The sequence below is a fragment of the Rhea pennata genome, chromosome 32 (assembly GCF_028389875.1).
Source record: "Rhea pennata isolate bPtePen1 chromosome 32, bPtePen1.pri, whole genome shotgun sequence".
NCBI classification, from domain to species: domain Eukaryota; kingdom Metazoa; phylum Chordata; class Aves; order Rheiformes; family Rheidae; genus Rhea; species Rhea pennata.
Window position 1 is genome coordinate 749,677 of NC_084694.1, and position 22,408 is coordinate 772,084.

The 22,408-nt window shown below is 69.6% G+C and overlaps 2 protein-coding genes across 2 annotated transcripts; both read right to left on the reverse strand.

Moving 5' to 3' along the window:
• Positions 1-937: 937 nt before the first annotated feature.
• LGALS4 (galectin 4) lies at positions 938-9,257 on the reverse strand. The gene is given in 11 exon segments (XM_062598239.1): positions 938-1,838; positions 2,648-2,813; positions 3,036-3,124; positions 3,839-3,868; positions 4,034-4,075; positions 4,206-4,232; positions 4,366-4,485; positions 5,827-6,025; positions 8,404-8,492; positions 9,133-9,143; positions 9,146-9,257. Coding segments are annotated over 11 exon segments (951 nt in total). The 5' UTR covers positions 9,177-9,257; the 3' UTR covers positions 938-1,691.
• Positions 9,258-10,451: 1,194 nt separating this feature from the next.
• On the reverse strand, positions 10,452-22,339 carry ECH1 (enoyl-CoA hydratase 1). The gene is made up of 10 exons (XM_062598296.1): positions 22,252-22,339; positions 19,815-19,974; positions 19,602-19,690; positions 13,040-13,164; positions 12,895-12,943; positions 12,753-12,817; positions 11,717-11,787; positions 11,532-11,603; positions 11,296-11,446; positions 10,452-10,608 (listed from the first exon to the last, which is right to left on the reverse strand). The coding sequence occupies exons 1-10, from the start codon at positions 22,292-22,294 to the stop codon at positions 10,504-10,506; spliced, it is 930 nt and encodes a 309-aa protein (XP_062454280.1). The 5' UTR covers positions 22,295-22,339; the 3' UTR covers positions 10,452-10,503.
• Between the last annotated feature and the right edge of the window lie 69 nt (positions 22,340-22,408).

A 22,408-nucleotide genomic window follows, 5' to 3' on the forward strand; every position in this document is an offset into this window, starting at 1 on the left:
TGGGCTGATGGGGACAGGATGATGAGATGGGGACAAGGATGGGGATGGGAATGAGACCATGGGGATGGGATGGTGGGGACGGGATAGGGACAAGGACGGGGATGGGACCGTGGGGGTGAGAGGGGGACAAGGATGGGGACAGGACTGCGGGGACAGGGATGGGAATGGGATGATGGGGATGGGACCACGGGGATGAGATGGGGATGGGGATGGGACTGCGGGGAATGGGATGATGGGGATGGGATGGGGACAAGGATGGGGACAGGACTGCGGGGACAGGGATGGGAATGGGATGATGGGGATGGGACCATGTGGACAGGATGGAGATGGGCTGATGGGGACAAGGATGGAATGGGACCATGGGGATGAGATGGGGATGGGGATGGGACTGCAGGGATGGGGATGGGAATGGGATGATGGGGATGGGATGGGGACAAGGATGGGGATAGGACTGCGGGGACAGGGATGGGATGGGACCATGGGGATGGGGATGGGCTGGGACCATGGGGATGTGATGGGGATGAGGATGAGGATGGGGATGGGACTGCGGGGACAGGGATGGGAATGGGATGATGGGGATGGGACCATGGGGACAGGTTGGAGATGGGATGATGGGGACAAGGATGGGGATGGGATGGGGACAAGGATGGGACCATGGGGATGGGATGGATGGGGATGGGGATGGGATTGCGGGGATGGGATGGGACCATGGGGATGGGATGCGCCCATGGGCATGGGATGGGGACAGGCCCTTGGGGGCAGGAACCTCAGTCTGTGCTGGGGGTGGGACTGTGGCGACCACGCTGGGGCCTGGGACAGGCCCATGGGGCTGGGACACCAGGCCCATGGGGACACGCTGGGGCAGATTTGCAGCCCCCCCTTGGCGTGGGGTGGGTGCCGTGGGGTGGGGGTGGGGGGGGGCAGCACTGGCGGAGGCTTCTGTGCAACAACAACTTTATTGGGGGGGGGGGCATTGCCGTGGGGCCAGCTGTGGGGTAAGTTATGGGCAGGCTGTGGGCTGGCTGTGCAGAGAGCTCTGGCCATTGCTATGTGGCTGGCTGTGGGGTGAGCTGTAGGGCAGGGCAAGCTATGGGGCCGAGCTGTGCCATGGGGCTGGCTGGGGGCTGCACCATGGGGCCAGGCTGCACTGTGGGGCAGGCTGGGGGCTGTGCAATGGGGCTGGGCTGAACCACGGGGCAGGCTGGGGGCTGTGTAATGGGGCCGGGCTGCACCATGGAGCAGGCTGGGGATTGCACTATGGGGCTGGGCTGAGCCATGGGGCTGGCTGGGGGCTGTGCAATGGGGCTGGGCTGAGCTGTGGGGCTGGCTGGGAGCTGAGCAATGGGGCTGGGCTGTGCTGTGGGACTGGGCTGAGCCATGGGGCTGGCTGGAGGCTGCGCTGTGGGGCTGGGCTGCGCCACGGGGCCGGCCGGGGGTTGCGCCGTGGGGCCGGGCTGCGCTGTGGGGCTGGCTGGAGGCTGAGCAATGGGGCTGGACTGCGCCGTGGGGCTGGCCGGGGGTTGCGCCGTGGGGCCGGCCGGGGGTTGTGCCGTGGGGCCGGGCTGCGCCGTGGGGCTGGCTGGAGGCTGCGCTGTGGGGCTGGGCTGCGCCGTGGGGCCGGGCTGCGCCGTGGGGCTGGCCGGGGGGTTGTGCCGTGGGGCCGGGCTGCGCCGTGGGGCAGGCCGGGGGGCTCAGAAGTGGACGTAGGAGAGGACGACGTCGCCCTCCACCTCCAGGGTGTCAACGTGGGGCCCGGCGGGCGCCCGGTGGGCGAAGGAGAAGAGCGGCTGCCCCTCGGCGAACACCTTGAAGCGATGGTTCCCGCAGCGGATGGAGAGCTGGGGGGCAGCGGGGGGTGAGCGCGCAGCGCCGCGCACGCCCGCGTGCAACGCACGCTCCCCCCCCCCCCCCCCCCCATGCAACACCCGTCCTCGGGCACCACCCGTGCAACACCCGCCCTCGGGGCAATGCACACCCATGTGCAATACCACTCCCCCCCGCAACACCCGCCCTTGGGCAATGCACACCCGTGTGCAATACCCCCCCCCGTGCAACAGCCGCCCTCCGGGCAATGCACACCCGTGTGCAATACCACCCCCCCCCCCCGTGCAACACCCGCCCTCGGGCAATGCACACCCGTGTGCAATACCACCCCCCCCCCGTGCAACAGCCGCCCTCGGGCAATGCACACCCTCGTGCAACGCTGCCCTCATGCCCCATACCCTTGTGCAACGCCCACCCTCGTGCAACGCCTGCCTCCGTGCGACACCCACCCTCGTGCAACACCCACCCTCATGCCCTGCATCCTTGTGCAACACCCGCCCCTCGTGCAACACACCCTCTTGTGAAATACCTGCCCTCGTGCAACGCCCGCCTTTGTGCAATGCCCACCCTTGTGCAATGCTCTCCCTCGTGCAACACCTGCCCTCGTGCAACGCGCTCCCTCGTGCAACGCCCGCCCTTGTGCAACGCCTGCCCTCGTGCAACGCCCGCCTTCGTGAAACACCCACCCTCGTGCAACACCTGCCCTCGAGCAACACCCGCCTTCGTGAAACACCCGCCCGCCCTTGTGCAATGCTCTCCCTCGTGCAATGCCTGCCCTCGTGCAACGCCCGCCCTCGTGCACCGCCCCCCCCCCCGCACTCACGTCGAAGTAGCAGCCGCGCTGCAGGGGGTTGTGGGGCAGCTCGCGCTCCTCGGCGCCCCACCTGCCCCCCAGGAAACTGTTGCGCACCAGGGAGCCCTCGCCCAGGCGGGGGTTCACGTGCAGCAGCACGTCCCCCCCCCGGCCCGCCCGCAGGTTGATGTGAAACCTGGAGGGGGGTGGAGGGGGGGGGGAGGTCAGGGCGCCCGGACACCTGGGCCCCCTCCCCGCCTTCCCCCGGACGCCTGGGCCCCTTCCTCCCCCAGCTGCCTGGGTTCTCCCGGACACCTGGGCCAACACCCCTGATTGCCTGCCCCCCCCCCCCACCCTGGCTGTCTGGGGCCCCTGCCCCCGGACACCTGGGCCCCCCGGATGCCTGGGCCCCCCGCACCTGTTGGCGTTGGGCGGGATGAAGCCCTTGACCACGATGGTTTTCTTGGGCGTGAGCCCCCCCGGGATGGTGGCCACGAAGGGGACGGGCTGGAAGAGACGGTGACGGCGCTGGCACGGGATGGGGACGGGATGGGGATGGGATGGGGATGGGATGGGGATGGGATGGGGATGGGGATGGGGATGGGATGGGGATGGGATGGGGATGGGGACGGGGATGGGGACGGGGATGGGGACGGGGATGGGGATGGGATGGGGATGGGGATGGGGATGGGATGGGGATGGGATGGGGATGGGGATGGGGATGGGGATGGGGATGGGATGGGGATGGGGATGGGGATGGGATGGGATGGGGATGGGATGGGATGGGATGGGATGGGGATGGGGACGGGGATGGGGACGGGGATGGGGATGGGGATGGGGATGGGATGGGATGGGATGGGATGGGATGGGATGGGATGGGATGGGATGGGGATGGGGACGGGGATGGGGACGGGGATGGGGATGGGGACGGGATGGGATGGGATGGGATGGGATGGGATGGGATGGGATGGGATGGGGATGGGGACGGGGATGGGACGGGGATGGGGACGGGATGGGGATGGGATGGGATGGGATGGGATGGGATGGGATGGGGATGGGGACGGGGATGGGGATGGGGATGGGGACGGGATGGGGATGGGATGGGATGGGATGGGATGGGATGGGATGGGGATGGGGACGGGATGGGGACGGGATGGGGGTGGGATGGGGACGGGATGGGGACAGGGATGGAGACGAGGGTCCCGGGGGTCCCGCGCTCACCGGGTGGAAGGTCGGCGGCTGCTCCATCATCTGCGGGGAGAGGACAGGGGTTAGCGGGGACGCGGTGGGGACGCAGTGGGGACATCATGGGGACGCCGTGGGGACGCCGTGGGTGGGACGCCGTGGGGGTGTTGTGGGGACACCGTGGGGTGCCGTGGGGACGCCGTGGGGTGCCCCCCCAGCCCGGTCACTCACCGGCAGCTGCGTCTGCTGGTAGGGGATGGGCTGCGGCACACCCTGGGGACACAGTGCGGGGTGGGGGGGGGGGGAGACAACACACGGGGTGAGGGGGGGTCTCCCCGGACGCCTGGGCCCACTGCAGGGCCGGGGGGACCCCGGGGACCCCCCCCACCCCCCCAGTGCTCACCGGCATCGCGGCTGGGGGGAACATCCCCTGCGGAGAGAAGGGGCAGAGCTGAGCCGGGGAGGGAGGGGGGCCCTCCCGGACGCCTGGGCCCCTGGAAGCAGGGGGGGGGATGAGGAGGGGGGGGTTGGGGGGGGGCCCGGACGCCTGGGCCCGCACTCACGCGGCCGCCCAGCACGGTGACGGCCTGGAGCTCCACGTCGCCGTCCACGGTGACGGCGGTGACCTGCTCCGGCGGGAGCCGGTGCGGAAACTCCGCGAAGTCGCTGCCGTTCAGCAGGATCTGGGGGGGGGGCAGGGTCGGGGGGAGGTCAGGGGGGGCCCGGCACCCCCCTGGGACCCCCTAACCCCCCCCGGGACCCCAGGGACCCCTTAACCCCCCCCACGTCCCCCTAACCTCCCCCCCCCATGACCCTATATCCCCAAGCTGGGGTCCCCTATACCACCCCACGACCCTATACCCCCCCGGGACCCCCTAGACCCCCCAGGACCCCAGGGACCCGCTAACCCCCCCCCCACGACCTTATATCCCCCCCGGGACCCCCTAACCACCCCGGGAACCCCTAAACACCCCAGGACCCACTAACCCCCCCCCCCCGGGACCCCCTAACCCCCTCCAGGACCCCATAAACCCCTGGGACCCCCTGAACCTCCCCCCCCAAGACCCTATATAACTCCCAGGATTCCCTAAACCCTCTGGGGTCCCCCTATATCTCCCCAGGACCCCTGGGACCCCCTATAGCCCCCCTGGGGCCCTATATACCCCCTAGGGACCCCCTACATCCCCCCCACAGGGACCCCCTATACCCCCCCCAGGAGCCCATATATCCCTCTATAAGGCTCCCATGACCCTATATAGCCCATAGGCCCCTCCAGTGCCCCCCCATGTCCCAATGTCCCCCCATGTCCCCCCACCACCCGTGTCCCCCCACATCCCTATGTCCCCTGATCCCCCCATGTCCCCCCATGTCCCCTGTCCCTGTGTCCCCCATGTCCCCCCACCCCCCATGTCCCCTGATCCCCCCCATGCCCCATGTCCCTGTGTCCCCCCATGTCCCTGTGTCCCCCCATGTCCCCCCATGTCCGCTGTCCCTGTCCCCACATCCCCGTGTCCCCCCATGTCCCCCGATCCCCCCATATCCCGTGTCCCCCTGTGTCCCCCCATGTCCCCCGATCCCCCCATATCCCGTGTCCCCCTGTGTCCCCCCATGTCCCCTGATCCCCCCATATCCTGTGTCCCCGTGTCCCCCCGTGTCCCTATGTCCCCCCATATCCCCCGTGCCCCCGATACCCCCATATCCCGTGACCCCGTGTCCCCCCGTGTCCCCATGTCCCCCCATATCCCCTGTGCCCCCGATCCCCCCATATCCTGTGTCCCCGTGTCCCCCCGTGTCCCTATGTCCCCCCATATCCCCCGTGCCCCCGATTCCCCCATATTCCATGTCCCCCCATGTCCCCATGTCCCCCCGTGTCCCCCAATCCCCCCACATCTCATGTCCCCATGTCCCCCCAATATCCCCCACATGCCCCGATCCCCCCACATCCCATGTCCCCATGTCCCCCCATGTCCCCATGCCCCCCCCCCGTGTCCCCCGCGTCCCCCCCCCCCCGCCCCGCGCAGCACCCGGTAGCCGCTGGGGGTGACGGTGACGACGAGCTCGAAGGGGCGCCCGGGCGCCAGGGCGCCGAGGTCCCGGCGCTGCTCGGCACCCCAGCGCCCGCCCGCCCGGCTGTTGAGCACGGCCTGCGCCTCGCGCCCGAAGCGGGGGTTCACGTGCAGCGCCACGTCCGCGCCCGCGTCGCCCCCCAGATCCAGCCGGAACCTGCGCCGGGGTGGGGGGCACGGCACCGGCCGCGTCTGCACCCCAAATCCCTGCACCTGCACCCCGAATCCCTGCACCCACCCCTGCACCCCTGCGCCGCCCCCCAGCTCCAGCCAGAACCTGCGCCGGGGTGGGGGGCACGGCACCGTCCGCGTCTGCACCCCAAATCCCTGCACCTGCACCCCGAATCCCTGCACCCTGCACCCATCCCTGCACCCCTGCGCCGCCCCCCCCGCGCCGCCCCCCAGCTCCACCCGGAACCTGCGCCCGGGGAGGGGGGCACGGCACCGTCCGCGTCTGCACCCCAAATCCTGCACCTGCATCCCGAATCCCTGCACCCTGCACCCACCCCTGCACCCCCGCGCCGCCCCCGAGCTCCAGCCAGAACCTGCGCCGGGGTGGGGGGCACGGCACCGTCCGCGTCTGCACCCCAAATCCCTGCACCTGCACCCCGAATCCCTGCACCCACCCCTGCACCCCCGCGCCGCCCCCCAGCTCCAGCCGGAACCTGCGCCGGGGTGGGGGGCACGGCACCGTCCGCGTCTGCACCCCAAATCCCTGCACCTGCACCCCGCACCCCGCACCCTGCACCCACCCCTGCACCCCCGCGCCGCCCCCCAGCTCCAGCCAGAACCTGCGCCCGGGTGGGGGCACGGCACCGTCCGCGTCTGCACCCCAAATCCCTGCACCTGCACCCCGAATCCCTGCACCCTGCACCCACCCCTGCACCCCCGCGCCGCCCCCAGCTCCAGCCGGAACCTGCGCCCGGGTGGGGGGGGCACGGCACCGTCCGTGTCTGCACCCCAAATCCTGCACCTGCACCCCGAATCCCTGCACCCATCCCTGCACCCCTGCGCCGCCCCCCAGCTCCAGCCGGAACCTGCGCCCGGGTGGGGGGCACGGCACCGTCCACGTCTGCACCCCAAATCCCTGCACCTGCACCCCAAATCCCTGCACCCTGCACCCACCCCTGCACCCCCGCGCCGCCCCCCAGCTCCAGCCGGAACCTGCGCCCGGGTGGGGGGCACTTCACCGTCCGCATCTGCACCCCAAATCCCTGCACCTGCACCCCGAATCCCTGCACCCTGCACCCACCCCTGCACCCCCGCGCCGCCCCCCAGCTCCAGCCGGAACCTGCGCCCGGGTGGGGGGCACGGCACCGTCCGCGTCTGCACCCCAAATCCCTGCACCTGCACCCGAATCCCTGCACCCACCCCTGCACCCCCGCGCCGCCCCCCAGCTCCAGCCGGAACCTGCGCCGGGGTGGGGGGCACGGCACCGTCCGCGTCTGCACCCCAAATCCCTGCACCTGCACCCCGAATCCCTGCACCCTGCACCCATCCCTGCACCCCTGCGCCGCCCCCCAGCTCCAGCCGGAACCTGCGCCGGGGTGGGGGGCACGGCACCGTCCGCGTCTGCACCCCAAATCCCTGCACCTGCACCCCGAATCCCTGCACCCTGCACCCACCCCTGCACCCCCGCGCCGCCCCCCAGCTCCAGCCAGAACCTGCGCCGGGGTGGGGGGCACGGCACCGTCCGCGTCTGCACCCCAAATCCACCCCTGCACCTGCACCCCGAATCCCTGCACCCTGCACCCATCCCTGCACCCCTGCGCCGCCCCCCAGCTCCAGCCGGAACCTGCGCCGGGGTGGGGGGCACGGCACCGTCCGCGTCTGCACCCCAAATCCACCCCTGCACCCTGCACCTCGCATCCTGCACCCACCCCCGCACCCCAAATCCCACACCCGTCCCCACGTCTGTCCCCGCGCTCCTGCCGTCCGTCCCTCCTGCCCTCCTCCCCCGCCGTCCCCGCGTGTGCAAAGGGCCGGGGGATGCGCGGTGCCATGCACACGTGCGTGCAAAGGGCCGGGGGATGCACAGTGCTGTGCACACGCGCGTGCAGGGGGACGGGGCATGCACACGCGTGTGCAAAGGGAGGGAGGATATGCAGTGCCGTGCACATGCGCGTGCAGGGGGACGGGGCATGCACACGCGTGTGCAAAGGGAGGGAGGATATGCAGTGCCGTGCACACGCGCGTGCAGGGGGATGGGGCATGCACACGCGTGTGCGAAGGGCCGGGGCATGTACAGTGCTGCGCACATGCGCGTGCAAAGGGACGGGGGATGCACAGTTCCGTGCACACATGTGTGCAGGGGGATGGACCGTGCACAGGGCCATGCACACGCGTGTGCAGAGGGATGAGCGGTGCACACGTGCGTGCAAAGGGACGGGGGATGCACAGTTCCGTGCACACATGTGTGCAGGGGGATGGACCGTGCACAGGGCCACGCACACGCGCGTGCAAGGACCCAGCTGCCCCTCCTCCCCCCCCGCCCCGAGCTCCCAGTGCCCCCAGTGCTCCCAGTGCCCCCAGTACCTGTCGGCGTGGGGCGGCACGACGCCCTGCACGTAGATGGACATGCCGGGCCGGAGCCCCCCGACCACGGGGGACACGTGGGGCAGCGGCTGCGCCGGGAGCCCCGCTCAGCGCCCGCCCGGACGCCTGGGCCCCCCCCGACCCGGCAGGGGAACGGGGGACCCCCCCGAGGGCCCGGACGCCTGGGCCCCTCCCCGACCCGGCAGGGCAACGGGGACCCCCCCCAAGGGCCCGGACGCCTGGGCTCCCCCCCGACCCGGCAGGGCAACGGGGACCCCCCCGAGGGCCCGGACGCCTGGGCCCCTCCCCGACCCGGCAGGGCAACGGGGACCCCCCCGAGGGCCCGGACGCCTGGGCCCCCACCCGACCCGGCAGGGCAATGGGGACCCCCCCGAGGGCCCGGACACCTGGGCCCCTCCCCGACCCGGCAGGGGAACGGGGACCCCCACCACCCCCAGGGCCCGGACGCCTGGGCCCCTCCCCGACCCGGCAGGGCAATGGGGACCCCCTCAAGGGCCCGGACACCTGGGCCCCCTCCCCGACCCGGCAGGGCAACGGGGACCCCCCCAAGAGCCCAGACACCTGGGCCCCCACCCCGACCCAGCAGGGGAGCGGGGACCCCCCCCCACCCCCGGGGCCCGGACGCCTGGGCCCCCACCCCGACCCGGCGGGGGGAACGGGGACCCCCCCAAGGGCCCGGACGCCTGGGCCCCCTGGGGTGATACGAACCGGGTTGTAAATGGCTGGTAGCCGGGTGCGGGGACGAAGGCCATGGCCGCGGTGGCCGCGGTGGCAGCGGTGGCAGCGGTGGCAGCGGTGACAACGGTGGCAGCGGTGACGATGACGCGGAGCCGGACGCGCCGGGCGCCGGGGACTTTATAGCCCCCCGCGGGGGCCCCACCCCTGCCCGGACACCTGGGCCCAGGCGCCAACTTGGCCAGGTTGGGGGGGGGGGGGAACAGCCTGGCGCCCCGGACGCCTGGGCCCTCAGGGCTGGGTCAGGTTTGGGGGGGGGGGGGGGGGGGACACCCACTCAGCCCCCCCCCCCGCCCCCATTCCCGGACGCCTGGGCCCTCCTGTGGGTTTAGGGAGGGCCCTTCGGTGCCTCCCCACACACACACCCCCACACATCCGCCCAGTGATGGGGGGGGGGGGCAGGGCTGGAGCCGGACGCCTGGGCCCCCTCCCAGGGCGGGGTCCGGACTTTGGCCCCGAGATGGGGCAGAAACGTGCCTGGGGCGCCAACGCCCCGGACTCTGCCCCCGCGCCGGGGCCCAGGCGTCCGGGCGGGTGCCAGGTGGCGAGCGAGCGGTCGGGGGGGTGGTGGGGGGTTGTCCCCTGTCACCATCACGGCACCCTGGGGACACGGGGTCACCCTCTCCCCATCGTGGCACCTCGGGGTCCCCCCCATCTCCATCAGGGCACCCCGGGGACATGGGGACACCCAGTCCCCATCACAGCACCCAAGGGACACCCCAATCCCCATCGCGGCACCGTAAGAGTCGCCTCCATCTCCAACGTGGCACCTTGGGGACACAGGGTCACCCTGTCCCCATCGTGGCACCTTGGGGTCCCCCCATCTCCATCAGGGCACCCTGGGGACACGGGGACACTCTGTCCTCACTGTCCCCATCGTGGCACCTTGGGGTCCCCCCATCTCCATCAGGGCACCCTGGGGACACGGGGACACTCTGTCCTCATTGCAGCACCCCGGGGTCCCCCCAACTCCATCACAGCACCCTGGAGAGACAGGGACACCCCAATCCCCATCAGAGCACCCCAGAGCCCCCCCCCCCATCTCCACTGTGGCACCTCGGGGACACCCAGTCCCCATCACAGCACCCGAGGGTCACCCCAATCCCCGTCACAGCACCCCAGGGTCCCCCCATCTCCAACACAGCACCTCGGGGACATGGGGACATCCTATCATCTCCATCGTGGCACCTCGCGGTCCCCCCCGCCCATCTCCATCGTGGCACCTTGGGGACACGGAGACACCCCGTCCCCACGCCGGCAGCGGTGCCCAGGGATGAGGCGGGACGCGGGGGCGCGGGGACGTGGGCGGTTTATTGGCGCCGGCGGCGCGGGGAGCCGCCGTCCCTACAGCTTGGAGAAGGCCACGTCGCCGGCGTCCTTCTTCTCCAGCGTGGCCTGCACCAACTTGAGGATGTCCTCGGTCTGCAGCATGCTCATGTTCCAGGTGGCCTGGGGACGGGCACCCTCAGGGACGGCACGGGGACGGGGACCACATGGGTATGGGGACAACACGGGCAGGAGGACAACACAGGCAGAGGGACAACACAAGTATGGGGACAACATGGGCACAGGGACCACATGGGCACAGGGACAACATGGGCATGGGGACAACACAGGCAGGGGGACAACACGGGCAGGGGGACCACATGGGCACGGGGACAACACGGCCACGGGGACCACACGGCCACGGGGACCACACGGGCACAGGGACAACATGGGCAGGGGGACAACACGGGCAGAGGGACCACATGGGCACGGGGACCACATGGCCACGGGGACCACACGGCCACGGGGACCACATGGGCATGGGGACAACACGGCCACGGGGACAACATGGGCATGGGGACCACATGGCCACGGGGACAACACGGCCATGGGGACCACATGGCCACGGGGACCACATGGGCATGGGGACAACACGGCCACGGGGACAACATGGGCATGGGGACCACACGGCCACGGGGACAACACGGTCACGGGGACCACATGGCCACGGGGACCACATGGGCATGGGGACAACACGGCCACGGGGACAACACGGTCACGGGGACCACACGGCCACGGGGACAGGGCGGGACACGCAGACGGGACGGCCACGGGCACAGGGCACGGCCGGGGACGGCGCGGGGGACTCACGGCGTAGCGCAGGCCCTCGGCGACGGGGTGGTCGCGCGCGTACACCAGGTTCACCTTGGTGCCCTGCACGGCCACCGGGCTCTTGGCCGCCACGGCGGTCGCCAGGTCCAGGGCGCCCCGCAGCAGCGCCTCCTTGTCGGGGAACACGCGGCTGCGGGGCGACACCTTCGCGTCACCCCGCGGCCACCTCGTCGGCCCCCGGGCCGCCCCGGACGCCTGGGCCCCCTCTCCGATACCTCACCAAGCCGCAGCTCTGCGCCTCGGGCGCCATCATCTTGCGCGCGGTGAAGGCCAGCTCGTTCACGAGGCTGCGGAGGAGGCGGACGGTGAGACGGGTCCCCAGCAATGTCACCCCTGGTGACCCCGTGATGTCCCCATGATGCTCCCCACCGCCACCGCCACCCCCAGCCCCGGCACCCACCTCTGGCTGCCCACGATCTTCGGGAGACGCTGCAGGGTGCCCACGTCAGCCGCCAGCCCGATGTCCACCTCCTGCGGGCGCGGGGACACGTGAGGGGACATGGGGGACGTGCGAGGGGCCACCAAAACCTTTGCGTCCTGGTGGCCCCCAAGGGGCCATGGGGACACACGACGGGGGCTGGGGGGGTGCACAAGGGCACGTGGAGATACCAAAGGGGCCACAAGAGATATCTGGTGGCCTTCGGGAAGCCTTGAGGGGCCTTGGGGACATCTGAGGGGCCCAGGGGACACCCAAGGAGACACAGAGACCTGAGGAGCCTCCTGACACACAAGGGCACACAGGGAGGCCCAAGGGAACATGGGGACATCTGAGGAGACACCGGAACCACCGAGGGGACCTGGGGACGTCCGAAGAGTCACAGGGACATCTGAGGGGTCACAGGGACATCCCAGGGGCCACTAGGCATCCAAGAGGACACAGGGACACCCAAGAGACACAAGGATTCCCTATGGGTCACAGGGACCTCTGAGGGATCACAGGGACACACAAGACAGGGACAACCAAGGGACCCTCAGGTAGGTCTAAGGGGTCACAAGGATGTCCCAGGTGCCTTTGGACATCCAAGGAGACACAGGGATGCTTGAGGGGCCACAGGGACGTCTCAGGGCCCACGGGGACGTCCAAGGAGATAGAAGGACATCTGAGAAGCGCCTGGACACCCAAGGAGCCACAGGGACAACCAAGGGACCCAAAGGGGCAACCAAGGGACCCACAGGGATGTCTGAGGAGACCCTGGACACCCAAGGAGCCACGAGGACACCCAAGGAGCCACAGGGACAACCAAGGGACCCAAAGGGGCAACCAAGGGACCCACAGGGATGTCTGAGGAGACCCTGGACACCCAAGGAGCCACGAGGACACCCAAGGAGCCACAGAGACAACCGAGAGACCCACAGGGACATCCGAGAAGCCCCTGGACACCCAAGGACACAGGGAGACACCCCGGGGGCCAAGTCGGCCCCGCGCGGCCACCTACCTTCACCTGGAACCAGGCGTCCTGGGTGCAGTAGCGGATGTCACAGGCGGAGATGAGGTCGACGCCTGCGGAGGGACAACGCGGTGGGAGCGAGGGGACCCCGTGCCGCGGCGCCGTCCCCCCAACCCCGTCCCCAGCTCACCCCCGCCGATGCAGGCGCCGTGCACCGCCGCGATCACCGGCTTGGGGCACTGCGAGAGAGCGGGGCGGTGAGCGGGGCGGGCGCCCTCCGTCCGTCCCGCCGTCCGCCCGGCCGCCCGGCCGTCCGTCCCCGCGGCCTGACCCACCTGCTCAAGCACGGAGAAACTCTCCTGGTACTGGCGGATCTTGTGCCGCAGGTTCCAGGCCTTCCGGGCCACGTCGTCACCCTCCACCACCAGGAACTCGCCGCCCATCTCCATGAGGTCAAGGCCTGCGCCGACGAGGTCGCCCGTGACCGCCGGCACCCGCGGGGCCCCCCAGGATGTCCCCAACGCCCCTCGCCCCCACCCCGGACCAGCCAAGAGACCCCCCCGCTCCCACCCCGGGGGGCCAGGAATGAAGGAGCCCGGGCGTCCGGGCACCCTGAGGTCCTGGCAATCAAGGAGCCCGGGCGTCCAGGCACCCTGAGGTCCTGGCAGTCAAGGAGCCCGGGCGTCCAGGCACTCTGAGGTCCTGGCAATCAAGGAGCCCGGGCATCCAGGCACCCTGAGGTCCTGGCAATCAAGGAGCCCGGGCGTCCGGGCACCCTGAGCTCCTGACAATCAAGGAGACCAGGAGTCCAGGCACTCTGAGGTCCTGACAATCAAGGAGCCCGGGCGTCCAGGCACCCTGAGGTCCTGACAATCAAGGAGACCAGGAGTCCAGGCACCCTGAGGTCCTGGCAATCAAGGAGCCCGGGTGTCTGGGCACCCTGAGGTCCTGGCAATCAAGGAGCCCGGGCGTCCGGGCACCCTGAGGTCCTGGCAGTCAAGGAGCCCGGGCGTCCAGGCACCCTGAGGTCCTGACAATCAAGGAGACCAGGAGTCCAGGCACTCTGAGGTCCTGGCAATAAAGGAGCCCCGGTGTCTGGGCACCCTGAGGTCCTGGCAATCAAGGAGCCCGGGCGTCCGGGCACCCTGAGGTCCTGGCAGTCAAGGAGCCCGGGCGTCCAGGCACCCTGAGGTCCTGACTATCAAGGAGACCAGGCGTCTGGGCACTCTGAGGTCCTGGCAATCAAGGAGCCCGGGTGTCTGGGCACCCTGAGGTCCTGGCAATCAAGGAGCCCGGGCGTCCGGGCACCCTGAGGTCCTGGCAATCAAGGAGCCCGGGCGTCCGGGCACCCTGAGGTCCTGGCAGTCAAGGAGCCCGGGCGTCCGGGCACCCTGAGGTCCTGGCAATCAAGGAGACCAGGAGTCCAGGCACTCTGAGGTCCTGGCAGTCAAGGAGCCCGGGCGTCCGGGCACCCTGAGGTCCTGGCAATCAAGGAGCCCGGGCGTCCGGGCACCCTGAGGTCCTGGCAATCAAGGAGACCAGGAGTCCAGGCACTCTGAGGTCCTGGCAATCAAGGAGCCAGGGCGTCTGGGCACCCTGAGGTCCTGGCAGTCAAGGAGACCAGGCGTCCCGGCACCCTGAGGTCCTGGCAATCAAGGAGACCAGGAGTCCAGGCACCCTGAGGTCCTGGCAGTCAAGGAGCCCGGGCGTCCGGGCACCCTGAGGTCCTGGCAATCAAGGAGACCAGGAGTCCAGGCACTCTGAGGTACTGGCAATCAAGGAGCCCAGGCGTCTGGGCACCCTGAGGTCCTGGCAATCAAGGAGCCCGGGCATCTGGGCACCTTGAGGTCCTGGCAGTCAAGGAGCCCGGGCGTCCGGGCACCCTGAGGTCCTGGCAGTCAAGGAGCCCGGGCGTCCCGGCACTCTGAGGTCCTGGCAATCAAGGAGCCCGGGCGTCCGGGCACCCTGAGGTCCTGGCAATCAAGGAGCCCGGGCGTCCCAGCACCCTGAGGTCCTGGCAATCAAGGAGCCCGGGCGTCTGGGCACCCTGAGGTCCTGGCAATCAAGGAGCCCGGGCATCTGGGCACCTTGAGGTCCTGGCAGTCAAGGACCCCAGGCGTCCAGGCACCCTGAGGTCCTGGCAATCAAGGAGACTAGGAGTCCAGGCACTCTGAGGTCCTGGCAATCAAGGAGCCCGGGCGTCCGGGCACCCTGAGGTCCTGGCAGTCAAGGAGCCCGGGCGTCCGGGCACCCTGAGGTCCTGGCAGTCAAGGAGACCAGGCGTCCCGACACCCTGAGGTCCTGGCAATCAAGGAGCCCGGGCGTCCGGGCACCCTGAGGTCCTGGCAATCAAGGAGACCAGGAGTCCAGGCACTCTGAGGTCCTTGCAATCAAGGAGCCCGGGCGTCCCAGCACCCTGAGGTCCTGGCAATCAAGGAGCCCGGGCATCTGGGCACCTTGAGGTCCTGGCAGTCAAGGAGCCCGGGCATCCCGGCACCCTGAGGTCCTGGCAATCAAGGAGCCCGGGCGTCCGGGCACCCTGAGGTCCTGGCAATCAAGGAGCCCGGGCGTCTGGGCACCCTGAGGTCCTGGCAATCAAGGAGCCCGGGCGTCCAGGCACTCTGAGGTCCTGGCAATCAAGGAGACCAGGAGTCCAGGCACTCTGAGGTCCTTGCAATCAAGGAGCCCGGGCGTCCCAGCACCCTGAGGTCCTGGCAATCAAGGAGCCCGGGCATCTGGGCACCTTGAGGTCCTGGCAGTCAAGGAGCCCGGGCATCCCGGCACCCTGAGGTCCTGGCAATCAAGGAGCCCGGGCGTCCGGGCACCCTGAGGTCCTGGCAATCAAGGAGCCCGGGCGTCTGGGCACCCTGAGGTCCTGGCAATCAAGGAGCCCGGGCGTCCAGGCACCCTGAGGTCCTGACAATCAAGGAGACCAGGAGTCCAGGCACTCTGAGGTCCTGACAATCAAGGAGCCCGGGCGTCCAGGCACCCTGAGGTCCTGACAATCAAGGAGACCAGGAGTCCAGGCACTCTGAGGTCCTGGCAATCAAGGAGCCCGGGCGTTCGGGCACCCTGAGGTCCTGGCAGTCAAGGAGTCCGGGCGTCCAGGCACTCTGAGGTCCTGACAATCAAGGAGACCAGGAGTCCAGGCACCCTGAGGTCCTGGCAATCAAGGAGCCCGGGTGTCTGGGCACCCTGAGGTCCTGGCAATCAAGGAGCCCGGGCGTCCGGGCACCCTGAGGTCCTGGCAGTCAAGGAGCCCGGGCGTCCAGGCACCCTGAGGTCCTGACAATCAAGGAGACCAGGAGTCCAGGCACTCTGAGGTCCTGGCAATCAAGGAGCCCGGGTGTCTGGGCACCCTGAGGTCCTGGCAATCAAGGAGCCCGGGCGTCCGGGCACCCTGAGGTCCTGGCAGTCAAGGAGCCCGGGCGTCCGGGCACCCTGAGGTCCTGGCAATCAAGGAGACCAGGAGTCCAGGCACTCTGAGGTCCTGGCAATCAAGGAGCCCGGGTGTCTGGGCACCCTGAGGTCCTGGCAATCAAGGAGCCCGGGCGTCCGGGCACCTTGAGGTCCTGACAATCAAGGAGCCCGGGCGTCCGGGCACCCTGAGGTCCTGGCAATCAAGGAGCCCGGGCGTCCGGGCACCCTGAGGTCCTGGCAATCAAGGAGCCCGGGCGTCCGGGCACCCTGAGGTCCTGGCAATCAAGGAGCCCGGGCGTCCGGGCACCCTGAGGTCCTGGCAGTCAAGGAGCCCGGGCGTCCGGGCACCCTGAGGTCCTGGCAATCAAGGAGACCAGGAGTCCAGGCACTCTGAGGTCCTGGCAGTCAAGGAGCCCGGGTGTCCGGGCACCCTGAGGTCCTGGCAATCAAGGAGCCCGGGCGTCCGGGCACCCTGAGGTCCTGGCAATCAAGGAGACCAGGAGTCCAGGCACTCTGAGGTCCTGGCAATCAAGGAGCCAGGGCGTCTGGGCACCCTGAGGTCCTGGCAGTCAAGGAGCCCGGGCGTCCCGGCACCCTGAGGTCCTGACAATCAAGGAGACCAGGAGTCCAGGCACCCTGAGGTCCTGGCAGTCAAGGAGCCCGGGCGTCCGGGCACCCTGAGGTCCTGGCAATCAAGGAGACCAGGAGTCCAGGCACTCTGAGGTACTGGCAATCAAGGAGCCCAGGCGTCTGGGCACCCTGAGGTCCTGGCAGTCAAGGAGCCCGGGCATCTGGGCACCTTGAGGTCCTGGCAGTCAAGGAGCCCGGGCGTCCGGGCACCCTGAGGTCCTGGCAGTCAAGGAGCCCGGGCGTCCCGGCACTCTGAGGTCCTGGCAATCAAGGAGCCCGGGCGTCCGGGCACCCTGAGGTCCTGGCAATCAAGGAGCCCGGGCGTCCCAGCACCCTGAGGTCCTGGCAATCAAGGAGCCCGGGCGTCTGGGCACCCTGAGGTCCTGGCAATCAAGGAGCCCGGGCGTCTGGGCACCTTGAGGTCCTGGCAGTCAAGGACCCCAGGCGTCCAGGCACCCTGAGGTCCTGGCAATCAAGGAGACTAGGAGTCCAGGCACTCTGAGGTCCTGGCAATCAAGGAGCCCGGGCGTCCGGGCACCCTGAGGTCCTGGCAGTCAAGGAGCCCGGGCGTCCGGGCACCCTGAGGTCCTGGCAGTCAAGGAGCCCGGGCGTCCCAGCACGCTGAGGTCCTGGCAGTCAAGGAGACCAGGCGTCCCGACACCCTGAGGTCCTGGCAATCAAGGAGCCCGGGCGTCCGGGCACCCTGAGGTCCTGGCAATCAAGGAGACCAGGAGTCCAGGCACTCTGAGGTCCTTGCAATCAAGGAGCCCGGGCGTCCCAGCACCCTGAGGTCCTGGCAATCAAGGAGCCCGGGCATCTGGGCACCTTGAGGTCCTGGCAGTCAAGGAGCCCGGGCATCCCGGCACCCTGAGGTCCTGGCAATCAAGGAGCCCGGGCGTCTGGGCACCCTGAGGTCCTGGCAGTCAAGGAGCCCGGGCGTCCAGGCACTCTGAGGTCCTGACAATCAAGGAGACCAGGAGTCCAGGCACTCTGAGGTCCTGACAATCAAGGAGCCCGGGCGTCCAGGCACCCTGAGGTCCTGACTATCAAGGAGACCAGGAGTCCAGGCACTCTGAGGTCCTGACAATCAAGGAGCCCGGGCGTCCAGGCACCCTGAGGTCCTGACAATCAAGGAGACCAGGAGTCCAGGCACTCTGAAGTCCTGGCAATCAAGGAGCCCGGGCGTCCAGGCACCCTGAGGTCCTGACAATCAAGGAGACCAGGAGTCCAGGCACTCTGAGGTCCTGGCAATCAAGGAGCCCGGGCGTTCGGGCACCCTGAGGTCCTGGCAGTCAAGGAGTCCGGGCGTCCAGGCACTCTGAGGTCCTGACAATCAAGGAGACCAGGAGTCCAGGCACCCTGAGGTCCTGGCAATCAAGGAGCCCGGGTGTCTGGGCACCCTGAGGTCCTGGCAATCAAGGAGCCCGGGCGTCCGGGCACCCTGAGGTCCTGGCAATCAAGAAGCCCGGGCGTCCAGGCACCCTGAGGTCCTGACAATCAAGGAGACTAGGAGTCCAGGCACTCTGAGGTCCTGGCAATCAAGGAGCCCGGGTGTCTGGGCACCCTGAGGTCCTGGCAATCAAGGAGCCCGGGCGTCCGGGCACCCTGAGGTCCTGGCAGTCAAGGAGCCCGGGCGTCCGGGCACCCTGAGGTCCTGACAATCAAGGAGACCAGGAGTCCAGGCACCCTGAGGTCCTGGCAATCAAGGAGCCCGGGTGTCTGGGCACCCTGAGGTCCTGGCAATCAAGGAGCCCGGGCATCTGGGCACCTTGAGGTCCTGACAATCAAGGAGCCCGGGCGTCTGGGCACCCTGAGGTCCTGGCAATCAAGGAGCCCGGGCGTCCGGGCACCCTGAGGTCCTGGCAATCAAGGAGCCCGGGCGTCCGGGCACCCTGAGGTCCTGGCAGTCAAGGAGCCCGGGCGTCCGGAAACCCTGAGGTCCTGGCAGTCAAGGAGACCAGGAGTCCAGGCACTCTGAGGTCCTGGCAATCAAGGAGCCCGGGCGTCCGGGCACCCTGAGGTCCTGGCAATCAAGGAGCCCGGGCGTCCGGGCACCCTGAGGTCCTGGCAATCAAGGAGCCCGGGCGTCCGGGCACCCTGAGGTCCTGGCAATCAAGGAGCCCAGGCGTCTGGGCACCCTGACGTCCTGGCAATGAAGGAGCCCGGGCGTCTGGGCACCCTGAGGTCCTGACAATCAAGGAGCCCGGGCGTCTGGGCACCCTGAGGTCCTGGCAATCAAGGAGCCTGGGCGTCCGGGCACCCTGAGGTCCTGGCAATCAAGGAGCCGGGCGTCCAGGCACTCTGAGGTCCTGGCAATCAAGGAGCCCGGGCGTCTGGGCACCCTGAGGTCCTGGCAATCAAGGAGCCCGGGCGTCCGGGCACCCTTAGGTCCTGGCAATCAAGGAGCCCGAGCATCCTGGCACCCTGAGGTCCTGGCAATCAAGGAGCCCGGGCGTCCGGGCACCTTGAGGTCCTGGCAGTCAAGGAGCCCGGGCGTCCAGGCACTCTGAAGTCCTGGCAATCAAGGAGCCCGGGCGTCCGGGCACCCTGAGGTCCTGGCAATCAAGGAGCCCGGGCGTCCGGGCACCCTGAGGTCCTGGCAATCAAAGAGCCCGAGCGTCCCGGCACCCTGAGGTCCTGGCAATCAAGGAGACCAGGAGTCCAGGCACTCTGAGGTCCTGGCAATCAAGGAGCCCGGGCGTCCGGGCACCCTGAGGTCCTGGCAGTCAAGGAGCCCGGGCGTACGGGCACCCTGAGGTCCTGGCAGTCAAGGAGCCCGGGCATCTGGGGCACCCCGGGATCCCGGAGATTGGCGAAGGGGGCCCAGGCGTCCGGGGCGGCCCTCACCGGCCGTGAAGACCTTCCCGGCGCCCGAGATTACGACGGCGTGGCAGGCCGGGTCCTGGGCGATCTTGCGGAAACACTCCACCATCTCCCTGCGGGGAGGGACGAGGGAGGAGGGCAGCGCTGGGGCCTGGGGACCCCCACCCCCCCCCAGCCCGGCGCGGGGCGGGGCGGGGTCCCGCGGCGGGGCCCAGGCGTCCGGGCCGGCCCCGTTACCTCCAGAAGGCCACGTTCATGGCGTTCCTCTTCTCGGGGCGGTGCAGCTCCACGTGCAGCACCCGGTCGCGCGCCGGCGTCACCCGCAGCGTCTCGTAGCTGTGGGCCCCGGCCCGCGGCCCCGCGCCCGCCGCCATGCGCCCCGCCGGCGTCCCCAAGCCTGGGGGGGGGGGCAGAGCCCGTCACGGCCCCCCACCCCCACCCCGACGCGCTGGGGGCACCGGGAAGGGACTGGCAGCCGCTGGGAAGGGATTGGGAGCTACTGGGATAGGGTTGGGGGGGCATTGGGAAAGGGCTGGGGGCACTGGGAGCCACTGGGGAGGGGCTGGGAGCCACTGGGAAAGGGCTGGGGAGCACTATGAAAGGGCTAGGGGCACTGGGAGCCCCTGAGGAGGGGCTGGGAGCCACTGGGGAAGGACTGGGAGCCACTGCGAAAGGGCTGGGGAGCACTGTGAAAGGGCTGGGGGCACTGGGAGCCCCTGAGGAGGGGCTGGGAGCCACTGGGGAGGGACTGGGAGCCACTGCGAAAGGGCTGGGGGGCACTATGAAAGGGCTGGGGGCACTGGGAGCCCCTGAGGAGGGGCTGGGAGCCACTGGGGAGGGACTGGGAGCCACTGGGAAAGGGCTGGGGGGCACTATGAAAGGGCTAGGGGCACTGGGAGCCCCTGGGGGGGCTGGGAGCCACTGGGAAAGGGCTGGGGAGCGCTATGAAAGGGCTGGGGTACTGGGAGCCCCTAAGGAGGGGCTGGGAGCCACTGGGGAAGGACTGGGAGCCACTGGGAAAGGGCTGGGGAGCACTGTGAAAGGGCTAGGGGCACTGGGAGCCCCTGAGGAGGGGCTGGGAGCCACTGGGGAAGGACTGGGAGCCACTGCGAAAGGGCTGGGGAGCACTGTGAAAGGGCTGGAGGCACTGGGAAAGGGCTGGGGGCACTGGGAGCCCCTGAGGAGGGGCTGGGAGCCACTGGGGAAGGACTGGGAGCCACTGCGAAAGGGCTGGGGGGCACTATGAAAGGGCTGGGGGCACTGGGAGCCCCTGAGGAGGGGCTGGGAGCCATTGGGGAAGGACTGGGAGCCACTGCGAAAGGGCTGGGGGCACTAGGAGTCCTTGGGAAGGGACTGGGACTCACTGGGAACCCCTGGAGGAGGGCTGGGACCCACTGGGAAGGGACTGGGGCCCCTCAGCACACTGGGAGCACTGGGAAGGGCCTGGAAGCCACTGGGAAAGGAGCAGGACCCCCTAGGAAAGGGCTGGGGGGCACTGGGAGCCACTGGGGAGGGACTAGGACCCACTGGTAAGGGCTGGGGACACTGGGAAGGGACTGAGACACACTGAGAAAGGCTTGGGGGGCACTGGGAGCCACTGGAGAGGGTCTGGGGCCCACTGGGAAAGGGCTAGGGGGCACCGGGAACCCCTGGGGAGGGACTGGGACCTACTGGGAAGGGACTGGGACTCCCTGAAGAAGGCTAGGGGGGCACTGGGAGCCCCTGGGGAGGGACTGGGAGATACTGGAGAAGGGCTGGGAGGTACTGGGGACACTGGGGAGGGGCTGGGCATTACTGCAGGACACTGGGGACCCTGGGAAGGGGGCATGGGAAACTGGTCTAAGCTGGCGACACTGGGGAGGAGCCGCGGGACACTGGGGACACTGGGGAGGGGCTGGGCGTTACTGGGGACACTGGGGAGGGGCCGCGGGGCAGGGCCTCGTCAGCCTCGTTAATCATCAGCCCGGCAGGGGCCAGGGACGGCGAAGGGCGAAGGTTGGGGCGGCGCCACGTCCCCCCTCCAGGGGCCCAGGCGTCCGGGGGGAGGGAGGGGCTGAGGGGCTGCCTCTGGGGGGCCCAGGCGTCCGGGGGGGGGGGGCAGCCACAGCCTTGCTCTGGGGGGGGGGGGCACAAGGGGGGGGGAGATAGGGGGAATATGGGGGTCATGGGGTGGGGGGAAAGACATGGGGGGGTCAAGGTAGGGCCTGGGGTCATGGGGAGGATTTGGGGGGGGGTCAGGGCAGGGCCAGGGGTCATGAGGGGGGTTATGGGGGATTTGGGGGGTCAGGGCAGGGCCGGGGGTCATGAGGGGGGTTATGGGGGATTTGGGGGGTCAGGGCAGGGCCGGGGGTCATGAGGGGGGTTATGGGAGATTTGGGGGGAGGTCATGGGGGGATTTTTGGAGGGGTCACGGGGAGCTTTGGGGGGGGGCATGGAGGGAGTCACGAGGGGGATTTAGGGGGATCACGGGGGGATCTGAGGGGGCCACAGGGGGGATTGGGGGGGCAGGACAGGGCCGGGGGTCACGGGGTAGATTTGGGGGGTCAAAGGGCAAGGTCAAGGCTAATTTAGGGTCACAGCGGGGGGCGAGGCAGCCCTGGAGGTCAAGGGGGGGCTGGTGGCGGGGCCCGAGCTCGGTGGAGGGTCCCGGGGGCCCCGGGCCGCCCCCACTCACGTCTCCCCAGCAGCCCCCGGAGGCCCCAAACGGCCGCCGCCATGGAGGTCCCGCACGGTCCTCCCGCGGGGGTGGGGAAGGGGAGGGAACCAGCGAGGGCGGGCACAGAGCGCCGCCCCTTCCCGCCACGTGACCCGGCCCGCGCTGCGCAGCGCCT